The sequence below is a fragment of the Symphodus melops genome, assembly GCF_947650265.1.
Source record: "Symphodus melops genome assembly, chromosome: 2".
NCBI lineage: Eukaryota > Metazoa > Chordata > Actinopteri > Labriformes > Labridae > Symphodus > Symphodus melops.
In genome coordinates this window covers 20,840,761-20,861,785 of record NC_136692.1, presented here as the reverse complement: position 1 = coordinate 20,861,785, position 21,025 = coordinate 20,840,761, and the positions used below count along the sequence as shown (strand labels likewise).

The following is a 21,025-nucleotide window of genomic DNA, read 5'->3' as shown; positions in this document are numbered from 1 at the left end:
AGGTCTTCACAGGCTTTTCTAAACTGCTTTTTTTTTTTTTTTTAAGGGCACCCGTTCGTGACCCACCAACTTCAGAACCACTGCCCTTGAACGCACGCTTATGTGTTATCTATTTTTTTCTGATTTTAAGCATATAAATGTTGATGTTTGTGGTTCAAGCTAGGAGAAGACGTCAGAGAGAAAAAGCCTTGAAATGACGGTTTACACAATCTGTGGAGATTGGTTGGATAACGTACCCAAAAGAACGGCTGGTTAGACATCTGCTTGATATAATGGAAATTCAAATCATACTATTGTGAGCTATCCTGTTTCTGGTAGGTGCAAAGAAGCAGAAGGCAAGAAAAAAAAAAACAATCATGAACACTTTGTTTAACCCAAACAATCAAAAGAAGAGTTGTGGGGAGAAACAAACTATGGATGTGGAAAACATGGGACAGGGATCTGTGTTGTATAAAAGAAAGGATAAACTTTATTGATCTCCCAGTGGGGGAAATTCAGGGATAAGTTGATTCAAACCTGCTACCTTCAGATTACCTGAGTTGCAGCTTTACCAGCTGAGCTATAGAGCGGTAAAGTGATAATAATAATAGTCCCCGATAACTGTGTATATTCAATGTGTCATTTTCACCATATCTACCTGTCCTGTACTGAAGGAACTTTAGTGATAGGGATCATATTTCTGACATCTATCAGCTTCCAGATAGCTGTATGCTATCCACAGCGATGTCACTACCATGCCCAGTCTGCCACTAAAAATCCTGCTTAGTTATTCCATGCTGAAGAGTGGGAGCGCCGTGGAAATGAGATCAGGGAAATCTCTTTCAGACAGTCCCCAAAACGACATGACAGTAATCACTGTAGCTAAACTGAGGAAATGAGCTCCACCACACTCTAATGAACACTATGTAAAGCAGAGAGGGAGGACAGGGGGTGATGGCAAAACTTATCTGGCTCATAGATATACAGTAAGTGAGCATATGAGTCATTGTGTCTGAGAAAAGTTAAAGGGAACAACTTGCTTGTAATAAATAAAAAATGAAGGGCAACGTGAGGACAAATGACAAAAAGCACTTTAAGCCTGCACATTTCTGCAGTTGTATTACAGACAGATAGATACATCCGTGTATATGACAGAAAGCTAGTTTAACACACTCAGGATTTTTACCCCATCCAGCCTTACTTCAGCAAACACAAATCATACAGAATCACTAAAGGCTGGTTCACACGGCAGGATTTTAAAATTGTCGTCTGATTTCCCAACCTTCGTGACCACACACACGGCGATAAATAATCGGAGGTTTCACAGTTTTGGGTCGTACAGTGTGTGGTGTGCGGCCACACGGCAACATCAACACACCACACACGAGGCGTTGGTCAAAGTAGTAAAGACTATGGGAACGTGGACTGTACTTGCTACAAGTTGATATGGAGGTGAGGTGTTGTTGTTTTGCTGCCGGTGTTTCCTCGCCACTATGTCAACTCGCTTTCTGATTGGCTACGCTTCAACAGGCTCGTGCTCGTTCTCCCCTCGGGGGACACCACACACGACAAGAAATCGGGCCAAAACAATCCAACATGTTGAATATCCCCGAGTTGAGATCAGAGCGGTCCTGATGTCTTTCCCATCAGACGAGAGCAGTCTGAACACACCACACACGGCAGGAATATTTTATAAGATTATTTTATAATGATCGGGGCGTCCTTAAGGTTATCGGAAGGGGAGAATCAGGGCCAAAATCGGCGTAATTATCCTGCCGTGTGACCCAAGTTGTTACACTTTCTATTTCTCATACTTTATTAATCACCAATTAAAATTCTAGTTTACGCTGTCAATGAGAGACTTTCTGCTCACACATTTTAAGCTGAATATTTTTAGCTTGAGATGGGAAAAAAACATTTCATGTAAAAATCGAGATACTTATCTTCTGAGACTTTGAATAGATTAATGAATTAAAAACAAAGATTGTTGTTGGTTTTTTTTGGAGGGGGGGGGGGGGGGGGGGGCTAATCACTCACTCCCTGCGGAGTGCTGAGTGCTAAAGCTAGCTCTTTAGCAGAATGCCAAATGGAGCAACAAGAAATTCAGCCAGTCTCACAGAGGATTGGAGTAGATCCTGAAGAATGTGCTATTTCAAAAATAGACTTGAACCCTTGAATCATGGATCCAGAACCTTTTTAAATCTAAACTCAAATCATGACCCCAATAATCGAAGAAAGAAATCGAAAAATTTAGCCATGATCCTTTTTGACTTGAAAAAAAAAACAAAAAAAAACAGTGGAAGAAAAAGAGGTTTGATAAACTCTGTTATCACTTTTTTTATATGACAAAAGAAAACTTTTATTAATTAAACATTAATTCTAATCAAAGGTCCTCTACGAGAGGCTCTAAAGCAGAAATGATCTCACCCAAAGTCCCAGCCTAACTTTTGGTTGTCTCCGTGGTTTCCTCATTAACAGTTAATGAATTGGAGCGTGTCTGTATCTTAATCAACATTACAGACTGACAGCTGGCATATAAAGCAGAAAAGCTGCCAAACCATTGACATATAACTACACATTACACAGAGTGTGTGAACCTTCCCTAACCCCCCACCTCCCATTTCCACCTCTAAGTGACAAATAATGTGCTGTGAAGCTCCTGGCAGATACAAGCCAAGTGTATAACAGCCAGCCAGCTCCAGAGCACTTTGAAAGCTTGCCAAAGGTGTTCAGCAAGTCAGCAGTCAGGATGAACACTCAGCAACTCATAGCCTTGCTCAGGATCCAGTGTAATATATTTAAGGGGGAAAAGGATAGTGATTTAGAGGACTGATGGACTGATAGATGAATGAATTGTTGAACAGACAGGAACAATGCCATCAGACGTGTTCAGGCTCGTCATATCGATCAGAATTACTTGCAATGTGCTGATTTTTCTTGTCCAACTCATTATAGGGTTGCACTTTAAACCTTTTTTATATTTCTATGCTCCTGACGAACTTAACAGTATTTTTTTTTTTTTGTCGCTGTTAAGTGACCTCAGTGACTCTTGAAAATCTAAAGAATAGATAGTCATCAGGCTAAAGTTCTGGTTAACTTACCGGTAAGTAAATCATAAACAGTCTGTTACATTACAGGATAAAAACTAATTGAAGATTAAAGTAAATATATTTTAATATGTTTGAAGACACCCTCATTTAAGATGTCTGGATGCATTTCTTCAGTATTCATTATTAGTACTTAGGGCCGTCTATTAATAGTGTAACACCTCTTTATGTATGTAATGTAAAGTGTGGTAAAGACCATAAGAAACTGAAACTTGCACTAGTTACTCATGTAAATGATCAGAGAGGAACAGTCTTCACTTTAAAGGTCACATATTATCCACACAACTTGTTATAAATCCACTCTGATCCTGTATTTTATCATGACTGTTAACCTCTCGTTTTCAGGTCTGCTCAGAACAGGCTGTGTTAGTAGATTTTCATGTAAACGAGCTGATTTTTTGTCCTATGTTGTGTGTAACATGTCATATGTCTCTATTTAGCTTTGGCTTGCTGTCATTAATGTAATTTGATTTATTGTATTTACATGTTTAACTAATGCATTTTAGGTTGCTTATCAACAACTGGCCGATGAATAAAGCTGGAAATCCGCCGCTAAGGCTACAAGCCGCTCCTTTTACAGTACAGTTCATTAAAGGGGACTTTCTACCACATAATAAACACAAACTCATAGACTCAGAAGGCAGGAAAAACAGCTAGCAGTGGGAGTGTCACCCATCTGGGCTAAGGGTTTCAAAAGAGAGAAAAATGACTTTTGGGGGTTTAGACAGACTAGGACACATGTTAGTGTAAGAAAAACACGGTAAAGTGTATTTTGCATTATGTGACCTTTAAAATGTTGTGTTCTGAACCAGATTGGAATCTGCAAAAAACCACACAAAAAATTAGCCAATAAAGATAATGAACTGGGCCCAGTTTCTGCCTATAAGAGGGCTTACAGAAAACTCCTTTTCCCTGAGAAGCTGTAAGTGTGAACGCAAACAGACAATTTGTTGATTTTAGGAGCTTTATTATGGGCTATTCTTGTGAATATTTGTTTTTTGCATCCACATTAGACACTTGAGGAACACTTTCCTGTTTGCTTCATTTTTCAACACAGAAATGTGCAGCATTACCACTTTCTTATCACAGAGGATATGGGAGAAAAAAAAAAGGTCCAATCACAGCTAAGTATGTAAATGGCATGCGTAAACCTTAACATACCTGTAGTCTGTAAGAGGCCAGCAGAAATATAATTTATTCTCAGTGAGAGAAGCTCTGTTTTTTAGACACTTGTGTACATATGTGAGAATCTAAAGGAGAACTCCTATTTTTGACCAAAAAAAAAACGCCATACAAGTCAAATGATAAAAGCTCCTAAAGTGTTTTGCTGTTACTTAAAGCACACAGCTTCATCACCGCAAGCTGGAGTGTTGCTGCTGTAAAGCTTGTACCTCTCTCTAACATCTCTGTGGAAAGAGGGCATAACACATTTCATTAATGGATCAATAAAATATCTCCTATGTATCATTAATGGTGAAATGCCTTCACAAGGGGGTGGGTCACACCTGCCCACCCAAGAGGAAAAGAGTGTGAGAGGTCGAGGCTGTGCAAAAGAGCGACACTGGTGCCATGAGCACTACAGACGCACGTTTGATAAAGAGACTACTTGAGAAAACAGGAGAGAGATAATTGTAGTGGGGAGAAAATCAAGTCATCAGAAGGTAAAATCCACACGCGCACTGCGTCGTGACTCTCGAATCTAAAAGGCTTTTGTGATTGGACACAGGCAGAATGTGAGTTGGATGTATGTGGGAAGTGGAGACAGAAGGGTGCACAGATGGAGGACAGACAGAGTAATGATCAAATAAATAAACAAATCAAAAGCACACAGCAACTCACGGCTGACATTATGTTGAATACGTTTTCCAACAAATGGTTGTAATATTTCAAGGCCGATGAGTGTTCTCTGCGTGCTCTCCAACCGTGTGCGACATTTAAAGGTGTGAATACATGCCAGACGAAGGGACGGTGAGTGTAGAGCCCAATAGCTGCATGCTCATGCCCACGTGTGAAATTTGGATAAAGCAAAATGATGATGAGGGATCAACGATGCTCTGATTACTGAGACCCATCACCCTGAACTCAATTCAAAGGCTGAACAATAACAAGCTGCCGTGCTCTCTCTGCTGCGGCCTCCAAAGAAAAGCTATTTGGAAAGATGCTGTTGCTGGGATACCACAAACTCAGCTCAGTCATCGCTTCTGGAGTTGTGATTCAGCAGTTTCAGTTAACCCTAGCGTGTCGACATCTGAACAGCTGAGATGTATGAAGAACCTTTGTATAGTCATATGTGGACATCTGGCTCTACTAAATGTTCCACTACGATTACCGGCTAGTTGCTAACTTTTTCTTTGTGCCATTATGAGCAAAAGCAGAGAAACACTATCACTGTCGAATTGCATCGGAAAATATCCCAGCATCAACTGAAGTCAACAAAACAACTGGCCCTAAACACCTAAAGGCTCTGACAACACCAAGCAGACGGAAAAGAACTACGAGCAACGAAGGCCGCCTGTGTTGTCGCCTCACGTCTTGGTCAAAAAGTTGCACTGGAACGCACTGCAAAGACTACAGCCGACCGCCAACCAGGGCGTATGCTATGTGTATGTGTGAGAGGACATAACTCTCTATGCACTCGTATTATAGAAAACTTACTAATCGAGAAAAATGTCTGATAAAAAGTTGAAAATGGCACTGGCCTGGTCAGTCCGTCGTCTGGAAAAAGGACAGAAGAGGCAAAAACAAAAAATAAGGGGAAAACCACAAGAAATGGGTGAAAGCATGGAGACGACAGCGGCATGCTCAAGAGGCTTTCCTGGACTTGTGTTGAGAGGTGGATTTAAATAAAACACCTGAACAGCCAATCAGAGTGATTCCTCCCACCGACCGTCGACAATGATTCAACAGAAAAAGGCAGAAAGGGGACGACAGGTAGCAACGAACACACTGCAAAAACCAGGGCGATGGCCGACGATCTCCTTGGTGTGTCGAGGCCTTAAGAACACATTTAAGAGCCCATGCAGTAGAATACATAAAGAGTGATATATCCTGCAGAGTTGCACACTTAATGATTACCCAACACAGCAGATATACCAAGAGGAAGGATGTTACAAGTCCTAATGCGAGACATGTACAGTGAAGAGTTATATCACATTTCATCACTATTTTGCTTCTAAAGGCACAGAAGCAATTAATCCCAGAGGGGGTCATAACTTCACAAACGAGTGCTCTGAGGTATCTTTCAGCAATTTATCATTTATGTTATTTGATAGTGGTTTCTGTGATGATTCTTACAATCATGCCTCTCATCCTACTTTCTAGAACAGTGCACGAGTAGAAGTTTTTCTAATCTATCTCCCTCTATGACCTGTGGTGGGATACCAGTTGCATGTTTCCTGTTTATGCTCCAAACATGGAGCCATGTCTCTTTCTCTCAACTTAATGTGAGCGTCATCTCCCGCCCACACTGGAAAATAATGTTTTTTGTGTTTGTTTGTTTGTTTGTTTCACTAATTGGTTAATTTGAGGTCTCATTCCTTAAGAAGCATTTGATTTTTTTGGGACGAGATTTCAGACAGAATGCTTTCGCAGCTTGAAAGAACAGACAGTGACATGGCAAAAGGGGTTTTGTTCCATTTTGTGTTTTATGAGCTCTGGGACCATCCATTATTTAAGTCTGAGGGACGACAGCTGAGTCAACTTTTAAGCCCTCTGAACAGCATGTTGGACATGAAATGAGCAAAAACCGCAACTTAAGCATCAGGGATCCCACCAAACCCCACTGATTAAAAAAACAGAAAGTGTGTCTTGTCTCATCTCCAGGACTGCTGAAACATCAAGAACAAGAAAGAAAGCCTTTTTCCTGTCAGCACTGAAGAGAAAAGATTTTCTACATATCTTTCTTACTTTCATTTGACTGCGTGCTTTGAACATGAATAATCTTCATTTTTAGACTAAGTTAATTCCACCTTGAATATATATCCATGCTTCAAGGTCAATTCAAGGTCATGTATCTCATGAATTTGATATTTTATTGGTTTTCTAAATTATTTACAATCAATATAAAATCCATTTTCGAGGCAGCAAACAAAGGTCAGCACTTTGCTGCTGCTGTATAATCAAAATTCTTCTACTCTCTTCCCTTTGCTGTGGATCTTCTTCTGTTGGGCAGTGATCAAACCTAATGTAAAGTGAAGGTGGGTTACTTCAAAAGGGAATTTAATTCTACTATATCAACGTCAGTGACACTAACCTTCGTATCACAGGGGGTTTGCCTTTGATATTGAAAAAAAAGCAAAATTACAGTATTTTGCCAATGAATGTGGCAAAAATATACGTATGCAGTATTGAAGATATAAAAATGCATATTTATACACATTGATGTATTTTTCAGGTTAATGTGTTCATTTCTCTCTGCACAGATTTCTTACCATAATTTGTGTGTGTGTGTGTGTGTGTGTGTGTGTGTGTGTTATACGTCTTGTGATTTCTTAGCTTATCACAATGATATGAAATGAGTTGGCATAGAGAGCTTATTGACTGACAGCTAGATCCTTGAAGGGTTTGAAGTAATGGGGAAAAGAACAGTATTGGTATAAAAACAGATCAATTAAATTATTTAATTAAATTTAAGAAATCTGTCAAAAAGGCAAAAAACAAACCAAAAATACAGAAATGCATACAACTTCAATAAATCTCATCAATGCCTCCCATCAGGTACGACAAGTGATATAAAAGATTAAAGACGACTGCAACGCATCAATGTTGTCAAGAGCGATGTTGGCGTGGTTGAAAGTCAGAAAGTAATATTAAAGTGAAAGACAAATAAGAAAAGGGCTCATTTCTTCAAAGGTGTGAGTCATTGCTCAAGTAGATTCCCATCCGGCCTTGGGAGTCATTGGGCAGCAGCTGTATGTGCAGGACTATAGGGCATTTCAATAAAAATATTAATCCACTGGAGAGAAGTGGTGCTTGACAGAGAGAAGGAGATGGAGAAGGTAAAGGTGGAACCGGTTGGAAAAATAAGAAAGGCAAGAAAATCAAAAAGAATTAAATGGTACAATAAGAAGGAAGAGAAGAAAGGAGATATGGAGAGGTGAGAAAATTGTGGGAGTTAATCCTAATCATCTTGTAGAAAGACAATAAATGAAGAGATGCTGCCTATAACTTGTCAGTTATAACTTCTTATAATGCACAGAAGAGAAAGTGGTGAGTCAGAACATGCCTTTAATGTTCAATAAACATTTTACAACAATGTTAACATCAAAATATTATGGCGGTAACGGGATGTGTATTGTCAAGGCGACCACCATGATAAGCAGACAAAATGTTTAACGTTGCCATAGAAACACCAGATGTTACGTAGACGACTGCTACTTAAAAGAAGAGGGAGGAACGACTGAAAGCTGCCGAACGCTGCGAAAAAACCGTCAGGTCAGGTCAGAGGGCGCAGTGGTTAGTGCGCGCATCCCCATGTATGGAGGCTATAGTCCTCAACGCTGGCGGCCCGGGTTCAAGTCCGGCCTGTTACCTCTTCCCCACATGTCAATCCCCACTTCCTCTCCCTAATGTCCATCTCTGTCAACTGTCTTATCGCTCTAATAAAGGAAACAAAAAAAAAAAAAAAAAAAAAAAAAAAAAAAAAAAATCAATAACTCTTGGATACGTTGTCGGTATTCTGTTCCTCTGGTCTGTTTCGACTGTTAGCTATAGTCACCTGTTCTCTTTAAGGGCAGAGTCTCTGCAGACATGTAGTGGTCAACTCAACGCACTAGTCCTGTCATTATTATTTTTCTATAAATGTTTCTTTGTAAAATCCTACTCATTATGCATTTAATTACACTTTATTGTAAACGTTTCTTTATGAGTAATTCACATGTGACCTCCAACTTGTGGGGAAAGGACCTTCGAGGCAAACAGACCAATAAGAATGAGACAGCTGAAGGACATGCGTAAAGAAAGCGGCTGCTAATTGAAAATGACAAAGAAAATTGGATCAAAGGTTGAATTCAATTAACAGGAAAGTCTGGTCTAGAAAAAAAAGCCAGACAATTATGCTGGTGAAAAAGCATACAGGAGTGTTGTTGTGTTTCCTCGCGGAATAAAATATGTTCTTTTTTTATAATAAAAAAAAAAAACCAAGCAGCTCACAGATCCAGATCCTGTCTCATAACATGCTCTGAACACAAACAGGTTAAATATTGATGCGGGGAACATTGGTCTGACTAGGGAGTGATATGATCACACGTTACATTTCTAAAACACTAATCCAACCAGTGGGGTAGAAAAAAAACAACTTTAAACACATTATCATAGATCTCAAAACCTCTTGAAGATGTCTCTAATTAAAAACCTTCCAATAAACAGAGGGCATCATGTCCTTTGAGCTAAGAGAAGGCTTCTAATGTTGAGCATTCACAAAGTGTTACGTTATATCTACAACAGTGTAACCGCCCGTATGAATGGAAATATACAAGTGAAGAGGAAAACAGGAACTGAATGTTCAACTTTAAGGTAAGAGCTGTGAAAATGCACGTCAGACAAATAACAGACAATAAGCTTTAAGTTTGCATCAGGAGCAGATTTTAACAAGCTAAATTAAAATTACACAAAATGGAACATTTGGAATAAAATACTGACTCAATACATCCTTCTCCTGTGGTACGGTACACGCCGGCCACTCTTAGAATTCCCAGCACCATCAAAACTAATTTTGCTTAGCTGACAGAGATGAGGGACTCGAGGTTTTCTCATCGAGTCAGGGCAGGAAAGTCAAGTGTGTCATTATATGACAGCTCCTGCTATGTAGCTGTTTGGTCTAAACATTCATACACACACACACACACACACTCACACAAACAAACATACTGCAATGAGCTTTTGAGCAGACAGTGGGAGAAGAGAGAGCCAGTCAGCAAATATTGTCTTTAAAAAAAAAAAAAACTGAATAAAAAAAAACCCATAAGCCATAAACTATTCACAAAAACAGAATCATGGTTTGAGCGCAGAAAGAAAACTATTATTTACCTTTCGCAAACATCATTTACTGTTTCTGAGACACTTAAACACCTCAAAGTGCTTTCAAACACGATTTCCTTCTTTCTGCTCAGATGTGACAGCCTTCTTTAAGTTACTTATTCCCTCTTAGTTTATGGGTGTCATTTAAGTCTCCCCCACAACGCCACCCCCTATGGTTCAGTAAAACTATTAAAACTTTGGATATGACAGCCATATTGAGAGCTGAGATTGTGTGCCTAAGAGCAAAGATGTTCCCTGCTCCGTTGCTTGGCACCTGGAGGTTTATTGAAGAAATGTGAAGCCTTAAATCTGCCAAACGGGTGCCGCTATGACTGTAAGGGGGGGGGGGGGGGGGAGTGAAGGCTGAGAATTATACCTGCAGGATGGAAAACAACAGAGGGAGGGCTGACAACAAGGAGTGGAGGAGCAGAAGAGAGTGAAAGATAGACTGTAAGAGACAGACAGGAGAAAAACAGGATAATGATCTCTCTAGCCTGCACACATCTGAGAGACAGAGCCAGTGAGAGGAAAAAGATTGGGACTGAGATTCTTTTTTTTTTTGTGTGTTTTTTCAGGATATTAGTGAAGTGCCACTTACTTCTCGATGAGGTCTAACGTCACCCCTGGCACCAACTTTGCACTCTTCTGCATACAAAACCTGGGAGGGGGGGAGAAACAGAGAGAAAAAGCTGCTGAGAAGAGCTGGAGAACACCAAAGACCCGCTGATGAGACAAGGCCATAAAACAGTTTGGCCTCCAAAGCACTGTTTTTACGACCTCCGAGAGACAATCAACAGATAAAACACTCAAATGAAAAATGAGAACTTTAAATGTTACCACCTATGGGCACTTTGATAAGTGTACTTTGGCTGAGTTACAGTCAGAGGGGAGTGGGCGGGCCGGGTAAACACGGAGTCTTACAGTATTTCATAACGCCTGGCATGGCGTTTATTGTCCACAGCGTGCGGCGAGCCCTGACAGGTCGGCCAGCTGTAAGTCACCGCAGGTTGGTGTTCGGAGTCTCGAAAGACTAACAGCTCTTCACCGGCGCTCACTGCAGGTCATCACTCACCTCGAGCAGAGTAGCAGCTATGTGCGTGTGTTTGTGTACACACATACACAAACATCAGATACAAATCGTGATCTCGAGGTAAAAAAACAAAACACATAATATTAAACTGTAAACATGATGTGGAATGTATAATACAAATCTGCTGCCTTATTAACCTTAACTCGCTCATCTGTTGCTCAAACGTATCAACTAAGCATCAATACATGTAAAGCTGCAGTTATCTGTAAGGACGCGTCACTTCAGCATCATAATATCAGCTGAGAGACATCAGTAAAGACTGCAGCATGAACTGATGTCAGTAGACGATGTTTATCCGTTATACATCTAACTACTGACTCAGGTTATTGGCGGAGGAAGTCGCCTGTTCGACAAAGCTTTCATGGTCGAATGTGAGAGAAGATGTTGGTAATGTGGGAGTCTTGTACCAATAGAAAGCAAAGACAGAACAACATTGGTCTCAGCGATTGGCTGAATTGTTATTTTGAATTGGTGTCGGCTCTGATTCTCACACCTGGTGCTTCTTTACAGTAGCTATCTGTAAGCACCACTTTGTATTTCACTTTTCGTAACGTAATGGACTTGATAAGAGTGATATGAAAACTGTTTCCTTTAGTGTCCAGCAGACATCCAGTAAAATTGCCATTACTGTGTGGTGGAGCCAGAACTCTTGTTAGTAGCTTTTAAACTGAACTCAGCGACAAATTGGTTTTCTACATTAATTAAGAGCGATGGTTTTTAGGACCACCACTACTGCGACCCTGAACTCCTGTGGTTCAAAGTCAGAAGAGACCAAAGACGAGAAAAGGCCAACGTGGTGGCATGTAGTAACACTCACAGAGCTGGCAGGATTTTAGCCATTAAAATGTATGATGGGTTTGTCTCAATCAACCCTCCGGAAACAGAAGAGAAAGAAATGATTTTCATCTGCTGATAGGGGAAACTTTAAGAATGAAAGCTGATACTTCTGCCACTGCTTCTATGCTGATTAGGGTTTGTACACCAACAGCCAACGCAGCCGTCATGCCTGGAAGCAAGTTAATGTTCCAAAAGGATAGAAGTCATGCATGGATTGGGAATTTGCATCCCAGGACTGATCCAGCCTGACTGTGACGTATGTGATGGCATATTCAAAGGTTCCCCCAGATGCTGGAGAATAATGAGATCCACATGACACCAGCATGACTTACTGTCTCTTTAAAGAGTAGCACAGGTCCTGAGTGGGCCAGGCGTTCAAGCAACAAAAGACAAAGGACGGATCCAAGACGACTTGTTCGAAAGTCTTCAGCAACTTCTTCAATTCCAGCCCCCAACTCCAGCATTGATTAGTTGCAAAACAGATTTATTTTTTTGTGTGCGTTTACTTGTGAACATCATTTGGAACACAGAAGAAATATTTTGATTACGTTTTTTGTCTAAGTTGTTAAAATATGGATATGGTGAATCCCAAGACATAAACAGAGATGATTAACTAAAAATGGAGGCTGGCAGAAACAGACAAACAGGCCAAAGTAAACAGAGCACAGACCAAGCAGGAGATTGCATCAGGGACTACTTGTTTCCACTCAAACCTCTGTGCAGGGAGAATGACAATCCCTCAGGCGTGGAGGATAGTAGAGGAGAGAGAGAGAGAGAGAGAGAGAGAGAGAGAGAGAGAGAGAGAGAGAGAGAGAGAGAGAGAGAGAGAGAGAGAGAGAGAGAGAGAGAGAGAGAGAGAGAGAGAGAGAGAGAGAGAGAGAGAGAGAGAGAGAGAGAGAGAGAGAGAGAGAGAGAGAGAGAGAGAGGAGAGAGAGAGAGAGAGAGAGAGAGAGAGAGAGAGAGAGAGAGAGAGAGAGAGAGAGAGAGAGAGAGAGAGGAGAGAGAGAGGAGAGAGAGAGAGAGAGAGAGAGAGGAGCACTTGGCAACATTTGATCACAACAGTATCAAGACATTTTTAGAAATAGTTGTTTAAATGATCACAAAGACACAATGACATTCTGATCAGGCACTCATGATGCAGTATTTTTTTGAAAGTGCTTCAGATTGCAGTCTGTGGACACAAACATTGAATCGTTGTCACTGGCTTGTTTACTTTTTCAAAATGCTAAAACCATAAATCCACCACACTGCTTATCTGCTTAGCAGTGAGATAAAGTGTTAAGATGATACCGCTGTATCAAGATCAGAGTGGCATTAAAGAGTGTCAGTCAGTCAACAGAAACTAGAGGCAAAGATTCAGTTCAGATCGGTTCAATCAATTCAAATCAGGAATCAAACAGAGTGTGCATACTTCAATCCACAGACCAATATGTGAAAAGTGAGCTTTCATGCTACAGAGCGAATATGGATCAAGAACTGACATTTGAACTGAGGTTTAACCAAAGTCTGTGCATGAACCACGAAGCTCTGTCAGCACTCTGCTCTCATCTCAAACTCACAGATCAGTGTTAAATAAGCTCTGAACGCAGACTGCTATGTGGTTATTGGAGAGGCAGTCAAAGCATTCATCATCCAGAGCTAAATAAAACCATATTAGAGGTACTTTAAAGAAATACTGCACAGATAAAAAAAAAAAAAAGATCTCAATGTTGACATCCTTTTAAGATGACTCTGCTACAGATGATTCCTAAGATGTTTAGAAATGGATTTGTTGCAGGAAGCAATGAGATCTATTTCAACGATTAGCTTTCCAATCAAGACAGTCCAACTATTACCAACATGAAATGTCTTTTTGTTTCCCATCGTACAGTTTCTTTAGACTGAAACATTTCAGCGGACAGACCTGTGAAAAGGTTTGTCTCATGACGGTAAAGCTGTTAGTCTGGTTGAGAATTTGCATTGAGATTTACATAGGTTTGAAATACGTCAGTGTTCCATGTGAGGCGCACGCCCGGAGGAAACAGCAGCATCCTACTTGCACTGTCTGAAGGTGCAGAGCTGGCTGAATTGTTGCACTCTTAAAAAGACTGAAACAGACACTTGCTGAGGAGTTGGCTCAGCCTCCTTTACATTCCACAGAGCTTCATCCCTGCTGCCTGATTCCTCCCTAAAGGCCTCAGTTGCAAAATGACTTTTAAATCTGCCTGGCATTAACTGTACAGCTTCCTTCTATATAATCTATATAGCCTGCATTAACAGTCACATTTGGCTCTGTTACTCTAACTAATCAAAGACCCTGAATAATTCTGATCATTTAATTGCAACCTCAACTTTCTTTCTACACTGTAACATGACATGAGGCAGCAGATATTAATGTCAACACTATCTTTTCTTTCAGTTTTTTTTGGCACTGAAAACAAAGCACTGCTGAGGTGAATGAGAAAGCCAGTAAGCCATTGGTCCTTATACTAATAATTAAAGCAAAGGTGTTCCAATAATGAAACTACATTAAAAACGTGTAATAAAGAAACAATCTATTCATGATCGTCACAAAAATGCTGCGAGTTTAAAAAAAAGAAGTATGACAATGATTAAGATATTTCTCTAAGTACCCGAGTCTTTTTGAACCTCTGGACAGCATTAGTGTCTGTACCAGGTTTTGTGCCAATGCATTTTAGAGTTTTCAGCAAAAAAGGGAAAGTGTTGTTAAATGCTTGGTATATTTTAGGATTTAGCTTTGAAAGAAAACATTTTAAACTAGTTTAAAGTTTAAGTTTAAATGAGGCAAAGAAGTTACACCCAATGTTCCAATGTTGATCGTTTGGACAAGTTTAACTTTGGAGTGATAGAACGAATCAAAAAATACAGAAAGAGGGTTTATCAGACAATAGAAGATATTCAGTGACTCTACAGTACAACACACAGTCTGGATCACCTCAACTATTGTTTGACACCAAACTATTTCTAATAAAGCTTTTAGGTGGAGAAGTGAGCATTCCTGACCGAAGTGAACACAGAAGGATAAAGTTGACCGAAGTCCAGGAAGAACTGGAAGGCAGAGATGAAAAGGAAAACTGATGGAATATGACAGTGAGCAAAGGTGGCCAAAGTCTAACTGGATCAGTGGCAAGAGAGTGCCTGACTGCTGGGAGGAGAGTGTAGGAGTGGGCATGTACATATTAGAGTTTGAGGAATGAAATGAAGAGGATCGAGAGTAAGGAAAACTACCATACTGCTCCCAGGGTGGGTGGGGGAGAGGGAACGAGGGGGGCAGAGTGTCTCCTAAGGTCCCCATGGAGACGGCTGTCTTCTCCAGCTCATTACTTCTTCAATCAGCCTTCCTGTCCCCAGTCTCTATCTCTATCAGACATATGCAGGAGAGACTGCTGGGTGCTATCAAATCTAATTTGGCCTGCCCTAACCTTCAACATGCATGATACATCACACTGCCTGTGTTCTAAGACATCATCTTCAAGTATAAAAACACAGCTATATGTTTCAAAAAGGAATGAGGATATATATTCTTTTTCGCATTTTCCAAATCTGCTGTTCTGTAAGAATTGTAATATTTAATTTTTTAAAATCTTTTTTCATGGTTTCTTTTTAAATCTCTTCAATTTTTTGCGAGGTATAAAACGCCATATTTTGCCATATTAAATTGGCACATCTGTATGCACCGTGTGAACCGGAACAGCTTAAAAAGAAGAAGTTGAAGCTCAGAGTAGGTAAGAGGAAACATAAACACTAACACAAGAGACACTGAACTTCCACAACCCCGAGTGTCTGCCTTAAATCCACACAGGAATCTGTTCTGCTGTGGACTGTTCTGACCCGCGGGATCTTTTTTACCAGTTCATCTGTGAGCTCAGGATCTGAGAGTCCTGAAACTGGATTACTGCACAGGACAAAGCGAAAGGGCTTTAAAGAAAATCTACTTTCTGTTTGTATGAAACAGTTAAAAAAAATCCTTACTGGAGTTTTCTTTGTGCAATCCTGCACATAATGAGCGCAATGCAACATCTTTAAATATAAACAATATAGCCTGCTATACGCAGAATCCATTTTCCCGTATAGGATATACATATGAAGACAATTAGAGCAAGGCAATATTTACATTTCAATAGCTTTGCACCATATTTTTCATTGTTACATAAGGCAATAAAAGAAGCTGCTCATTAAGTGAGAGCAAGCTCCTCGGCTCCAGCACATCTGCTCTTGTTTCAAGCATAATCTCAAATAACGCATCATGATGAATGTCTTTTTCTTCATCGATTAGAAGAGAAATAAGAAGACGGAGAGTGTCCTGCCTGCTCGGCAGAGAAGTGTGCCGCCCTCCTTTCAAATTCAGACCGTATGTACTGGAGATATGTATTTGCTGTCCATACAGGGGCGCTGACCTCGCCTTCAGCACAATTCAGTTCAAGGGAAAGAAAAATCCTTGCGTTACTTCTTTGTGACATAACGCAGCTGAATAATAACTTGTGACTTATGACAAGTTTCCTGCTGAACAGCGAAGAGACAGACTGATGATGTCACCCCCGAGACAAATCCTGGAGCAGCTCTGACAGTGAATAATGGGACAACTGTTGAGACATTTTCTGACTCACAGCTGCAAACCTGACATTCAAATTCATCTTCTTTGAAATAGCTAGTGATGCGCAGATGTCACCTGATGACAATATTAGGTTTAACTTATCTCTTTGTTTTTTCTGTTAGTTAGGTGTAGGTGGATTAACGAATGAGGGGTCAGATGGGTGACCTATTACAGGAAACTATGCACATATCTGGACGGGCTAGGGTTGTCTCTTGTGCGCCTTGTACTCTCCTACCTCAAAGACACCTCAGACCTTCTTCCTGGACCCCCTACAGTTCAACTACAGAGCCAACAGGTCTGTAGACAACACTGTCAAACTTACCCGTCACTTTTTTCTCAAGCATCTGGACTCAGCAGCAACCTACGCCAGAATCCTGTTTTTCGCCGACGACACCCACCCTCATTGGACTCATCTGTGGTGGGGATGAGTCTGCCAACAGGTGGGAGGCTGACCATCTAGTGACCTGGTGCAGCGACCTAGAGCTTAACTCTCTGGAGACAGTGGAGAAGGTTGTGGACTTTAAGGGAAAACACAGCCTCCCCATGACCATCTGCAACTCCACGGTGTCTTCTAGGGATGGGTACGAGTACTTCAGTACTCGCTGTTGACCCCATTATTCGAGTAACATTTTGTTTCACGCGCGATGCAGATCAGTTTATTCTTTGTGATCTGCTGCCAAATTCATTAAAAAGGCAAAAAGGGTAGGGTTTGAAACAATAATATAAATCTAACTTGGGGATGACAAACGACCATTTCACCATTCTTCCTCCCAGTTATTGTAAAACAATGAATAAAACAGTTAGACTGAAGAGAATTCTGTTACCACACATTAGTAAGAGATGTCTCAAACAGTCTATTCAACACATCATTTTCAGACCTGCAAAAAATGGTTCCAGTTGTTTTTTAGTTGAGATTCTGGGAAGAGAGGTTTTTTTTTTTTTTTGTAGTCTGTTCTTAAACAAGCAAATTCTTACGTGTACAACCTGTTTTCATTGCTGGCCCCAAGCAGCATGTTGAAAAAACATGGTGTGACGTCAGCTCATAGTCGAGTCTCTCGAGCTTTAGATTTTGCTCTCAGTATGAACGTACAGTATGAGAGCTTTCTGAGGTAAACCTGCTGCTGCGGTCTCCAAATCCCCAGCATAAAGTGCAGCTAAGATATATGCAGTGTTATGTAACAGCATGATCTGAGATTCACCCAAAATCAAGAGTTTGAATGTCACTTATATAAGTAAAGTAAAGTCTGCAAGAGAGAGAAGGTAAGAATGGCAACAAAAATCTTTTTTTTTTCTGTGAGGATAAATGTGAACTTTTCCCGCATTAAGAGCGAGAAATAGGAGAACAGAGATGCAGCAACATTTGCTCTGAATAAATAGAACGGAGCCGTGCTGAGTGTTTGTGTTTGTGTGGGTGGATGTGTGCGATTGTCAGGGGAGCACCCGCAGAATAAAATGAATACAAGATGTGGTCATGTGAGCGTTTGCATTAAAACCTCGTCAGTGTTTCTGCTCTTGAAGCGTCTCTCAGCGTTTACAGCACACACGTGATGATAACGAGATTCTGCATTGTCTGCATCCTACCTGTCAAACGTGAGCAGGGAGGATGAAATGACTTGACTTGTACTCAATCAGCAGCAGCATTAAATGCATGTTTATGCTGCCAGTACATACGTGATTATCTACACTACACTTCACACCCTTGTTGTAGGCTTGGCATGTGTGGAGCTGCTGGTGTGGCTGTGACAATGAAGGGGGTCAGTGCTGCTCTCCCTGAAGATGACGATACAGCTGGCTAAGTGTTTCTTTCAAGAATGTCCGACCACGCTTGCTGTAGGAGTTTGAAGTGTGCAGAGAGGTGATTGGACTTCATTGATAAGCTAAGTGTGCGATTTCTTGGTAATCTGTTAGTGTGAACGTCAACTTAGTTGCATTTTGCTTTCTTTATGAAGAGATGGTGGATATCTCACAGGGGTTAGAACAAAGTAAAGGATCATTTGAATACATTAAAAAAGATCTACAATAGTTAAAGAAAAAACAGAGATGTAGATGTAGTTGACTCATTCAAAGGCCCTTGTGTTTCTCAAAGGTAGTTTCCACTGTTGGTCAATCCAAATAAAATCATTTTTGAACCAACATATCAACGTTGTACACATTATATTCTGTGACGGTCTAAGAAGTGAGAAGTAAGAGTATCGATCAGGCATGAGAACATCTTGGACATTTTGATTCTGATCTGCTGATGGTGCTTGACAAGACCGAAGAAGTTTATATATATATATAAATATATATGTATATATATATATATATATATATATATATATAAATATATATATATATATCAGGGTCTTCTGAGGATATCACTCTACGCAACATTTCACATTGTGAAAATGTTTGTCATGCTCTATTTTTGAACACATATTTAGTCAAGTGATGGACAAATAACTATCGCGATCATTGACACTTTGGAGCTGCCTTCCAGCCCTGCTTCAGATATGGACTGTGAGTTTTTTTCATCTGCTTTGTCTTCTTTCCTTCTCGCTGTGTAAACCCTGCTGTCATTCCATTGCCTCCCTCTCTATTTTCAGAAGCTCGCCTCCTTATTCCCTCCCCATCAATTGCGACGGTGGGGAAATCCCTTGAAGATGGCGCTCGATCAGTAATGATTTTCTGCTCAGCTGAGCAATGAAAAGTGCACATGCACTCGCTCTCCCTCTCTCACCCGAACTCTCTCTCTCTCTCTCTAAACCACATCATCCATCCCCCAACGCATCTTATTAAAGTTTTAAAGCCAAGGTAAGCCGGCACATAAGTGAATTCCTCCATCCGCCCAGTTTAAACCTGCCAAACTCCACCCCATCCCTCCGTCTTTTTCTCACTGTCTCTCACTCTGGGGCAGCTTACAATTAAAGAGAGGACAGCTCGGTATTTTCTTTATTTAGAAAATGCCAGACAGCAAAATCCTACAGTTTATGACGATCAGTAAAAGAGAAGAAAGTGTGAGAGGGGTGGGCAGAGTCTTTTTGAGACTAGTGAAGAGGTCCAGGTCTCAGCAAACATGGAGGGCAGCTTGATGAGGATGGAGGAAACAGCTGTTTTCTTTTGGAGCACTGGGACTGTTGTCAAATCAAAATGATTTTTTTCTACTGAGGAGGACACTGAACATCAGTTTTCTACTCTGTTAGAAAAAGTAGCGTCCATCCCAGAAGTACACACTGTGGCCTTCTTCACCACTGTGAGGGCTCAGCAAGTTTGTGTAACTCTTGCTGAATAGCGCCCCCCTGCAGCAAGACGTGACAATCATGGGTTTCATCAAAAAGTCAGTTACTGCAAATACTTTCCATCAAAGCCACTTTTCAAAGTTCGCTGATATTGCTACCATTAGCCATCGGAAACTGTAAATCATAGCAGAACACGGAATGAAAAAAAGCTGAAACTCTTAACACATCGCTATCTCAAAGAGACGCTAACAGCTCGGCGTCTCATAAGGATGCAAGAGGTTCCCTTTTGCATTTGTCACAGATGAAGAATGAAGCGTCTCTCTTCACGTCTTAATCACTGCCCACCCAACAAGCGCGTGTGACTTTTTTTTGCGACAGTTCACAGAATTCGAGGTCTTGGTCATTACCAGGCTGATTCAAAAAAAGACAGCTATCTTAGTGGAAGTCCTTGGAGTAGTTTTACTTCTCATCAGAAGCACATCTTCTGTTCTCAACTGACTGATGGACGGAGCTGGAATATGACTGAGCCTCTCGCTGACTTTGAAAGGCTCATACAAGTTTTGTTCATAAAACTCTCAAGTGAGTTTTTGTGTGTAAATGTCTTTCTGACTTTCCTGTGAGTGTCTGATTGTGGTAAAATAAGTTTCTGTAAGCACCTGCCTTAGACCAACACTAAATTACAATAACTTAAAACTGTTGTTCTAATTCTGGCATATTAACATTGATGCATACTGCAGATATGGTGACTAATGTGTTCTATCCTAATTCAACCCATAAACAAATAACATACATAAGTGACGGTTGTGAAGTCAAATCAGAATCCTGACTGGTTTCTTGCCAGAGCTCGGTCAACAGTTGTAATCCCTCTGTGGGCCACACGGGTCACAGGAGCCAAGATGTAAATGAAGCTTTAACTGTTTGGACATACAGTTCAAAACGATACGTGATGTTGGGGATGACATTGAGTTTCAGACCACCTCCTTTGTTAGAAGATGATTACTCAAGTAACTATGAATAGCTTTCTGTACACATCCATCCAAACAGCAGTCTTCTGTGAGGATGTGAACTTTGCTGTCTTTAAAAGGAGTGTCCTTTGTCCTTTAGATATAAGCTGACAGCTGAGTCCTGACCTGAGGAGGTTTACTTCTATGCTTGTAAAGGGCTTGTTTTGTTTCCCCACTCT

The 21,025-nt window shown here is 40.7% G+C and overlaps 1 protein-coding gene across 4 annotated transcripts in view; it reads right to left on the bottom strand.

Moving 5' to 3' along the window:
• Positions 1-21,025, bottom strand: part of rptor (regulatory associated protein of MTOR, complex 1) — a 170,082-nt gene that overhangs the window by 75,548 nt on the left and 73,509 nt on the right. For all 4 annotated transcript variants that reach the window (XM_079337749.1, XM_079337751.1, XM_079337750.1 and 1 more), the window contains exon 8: positions 10,702-10,761. In XM_079337749.1, coding sequence (XP_079193875.1) covers positions 10,702-10,761 — 60 coding nt within the window. The remainder of the gene's footprint in view (positions 1-10,701; positions 10,762-21,025) is intronic.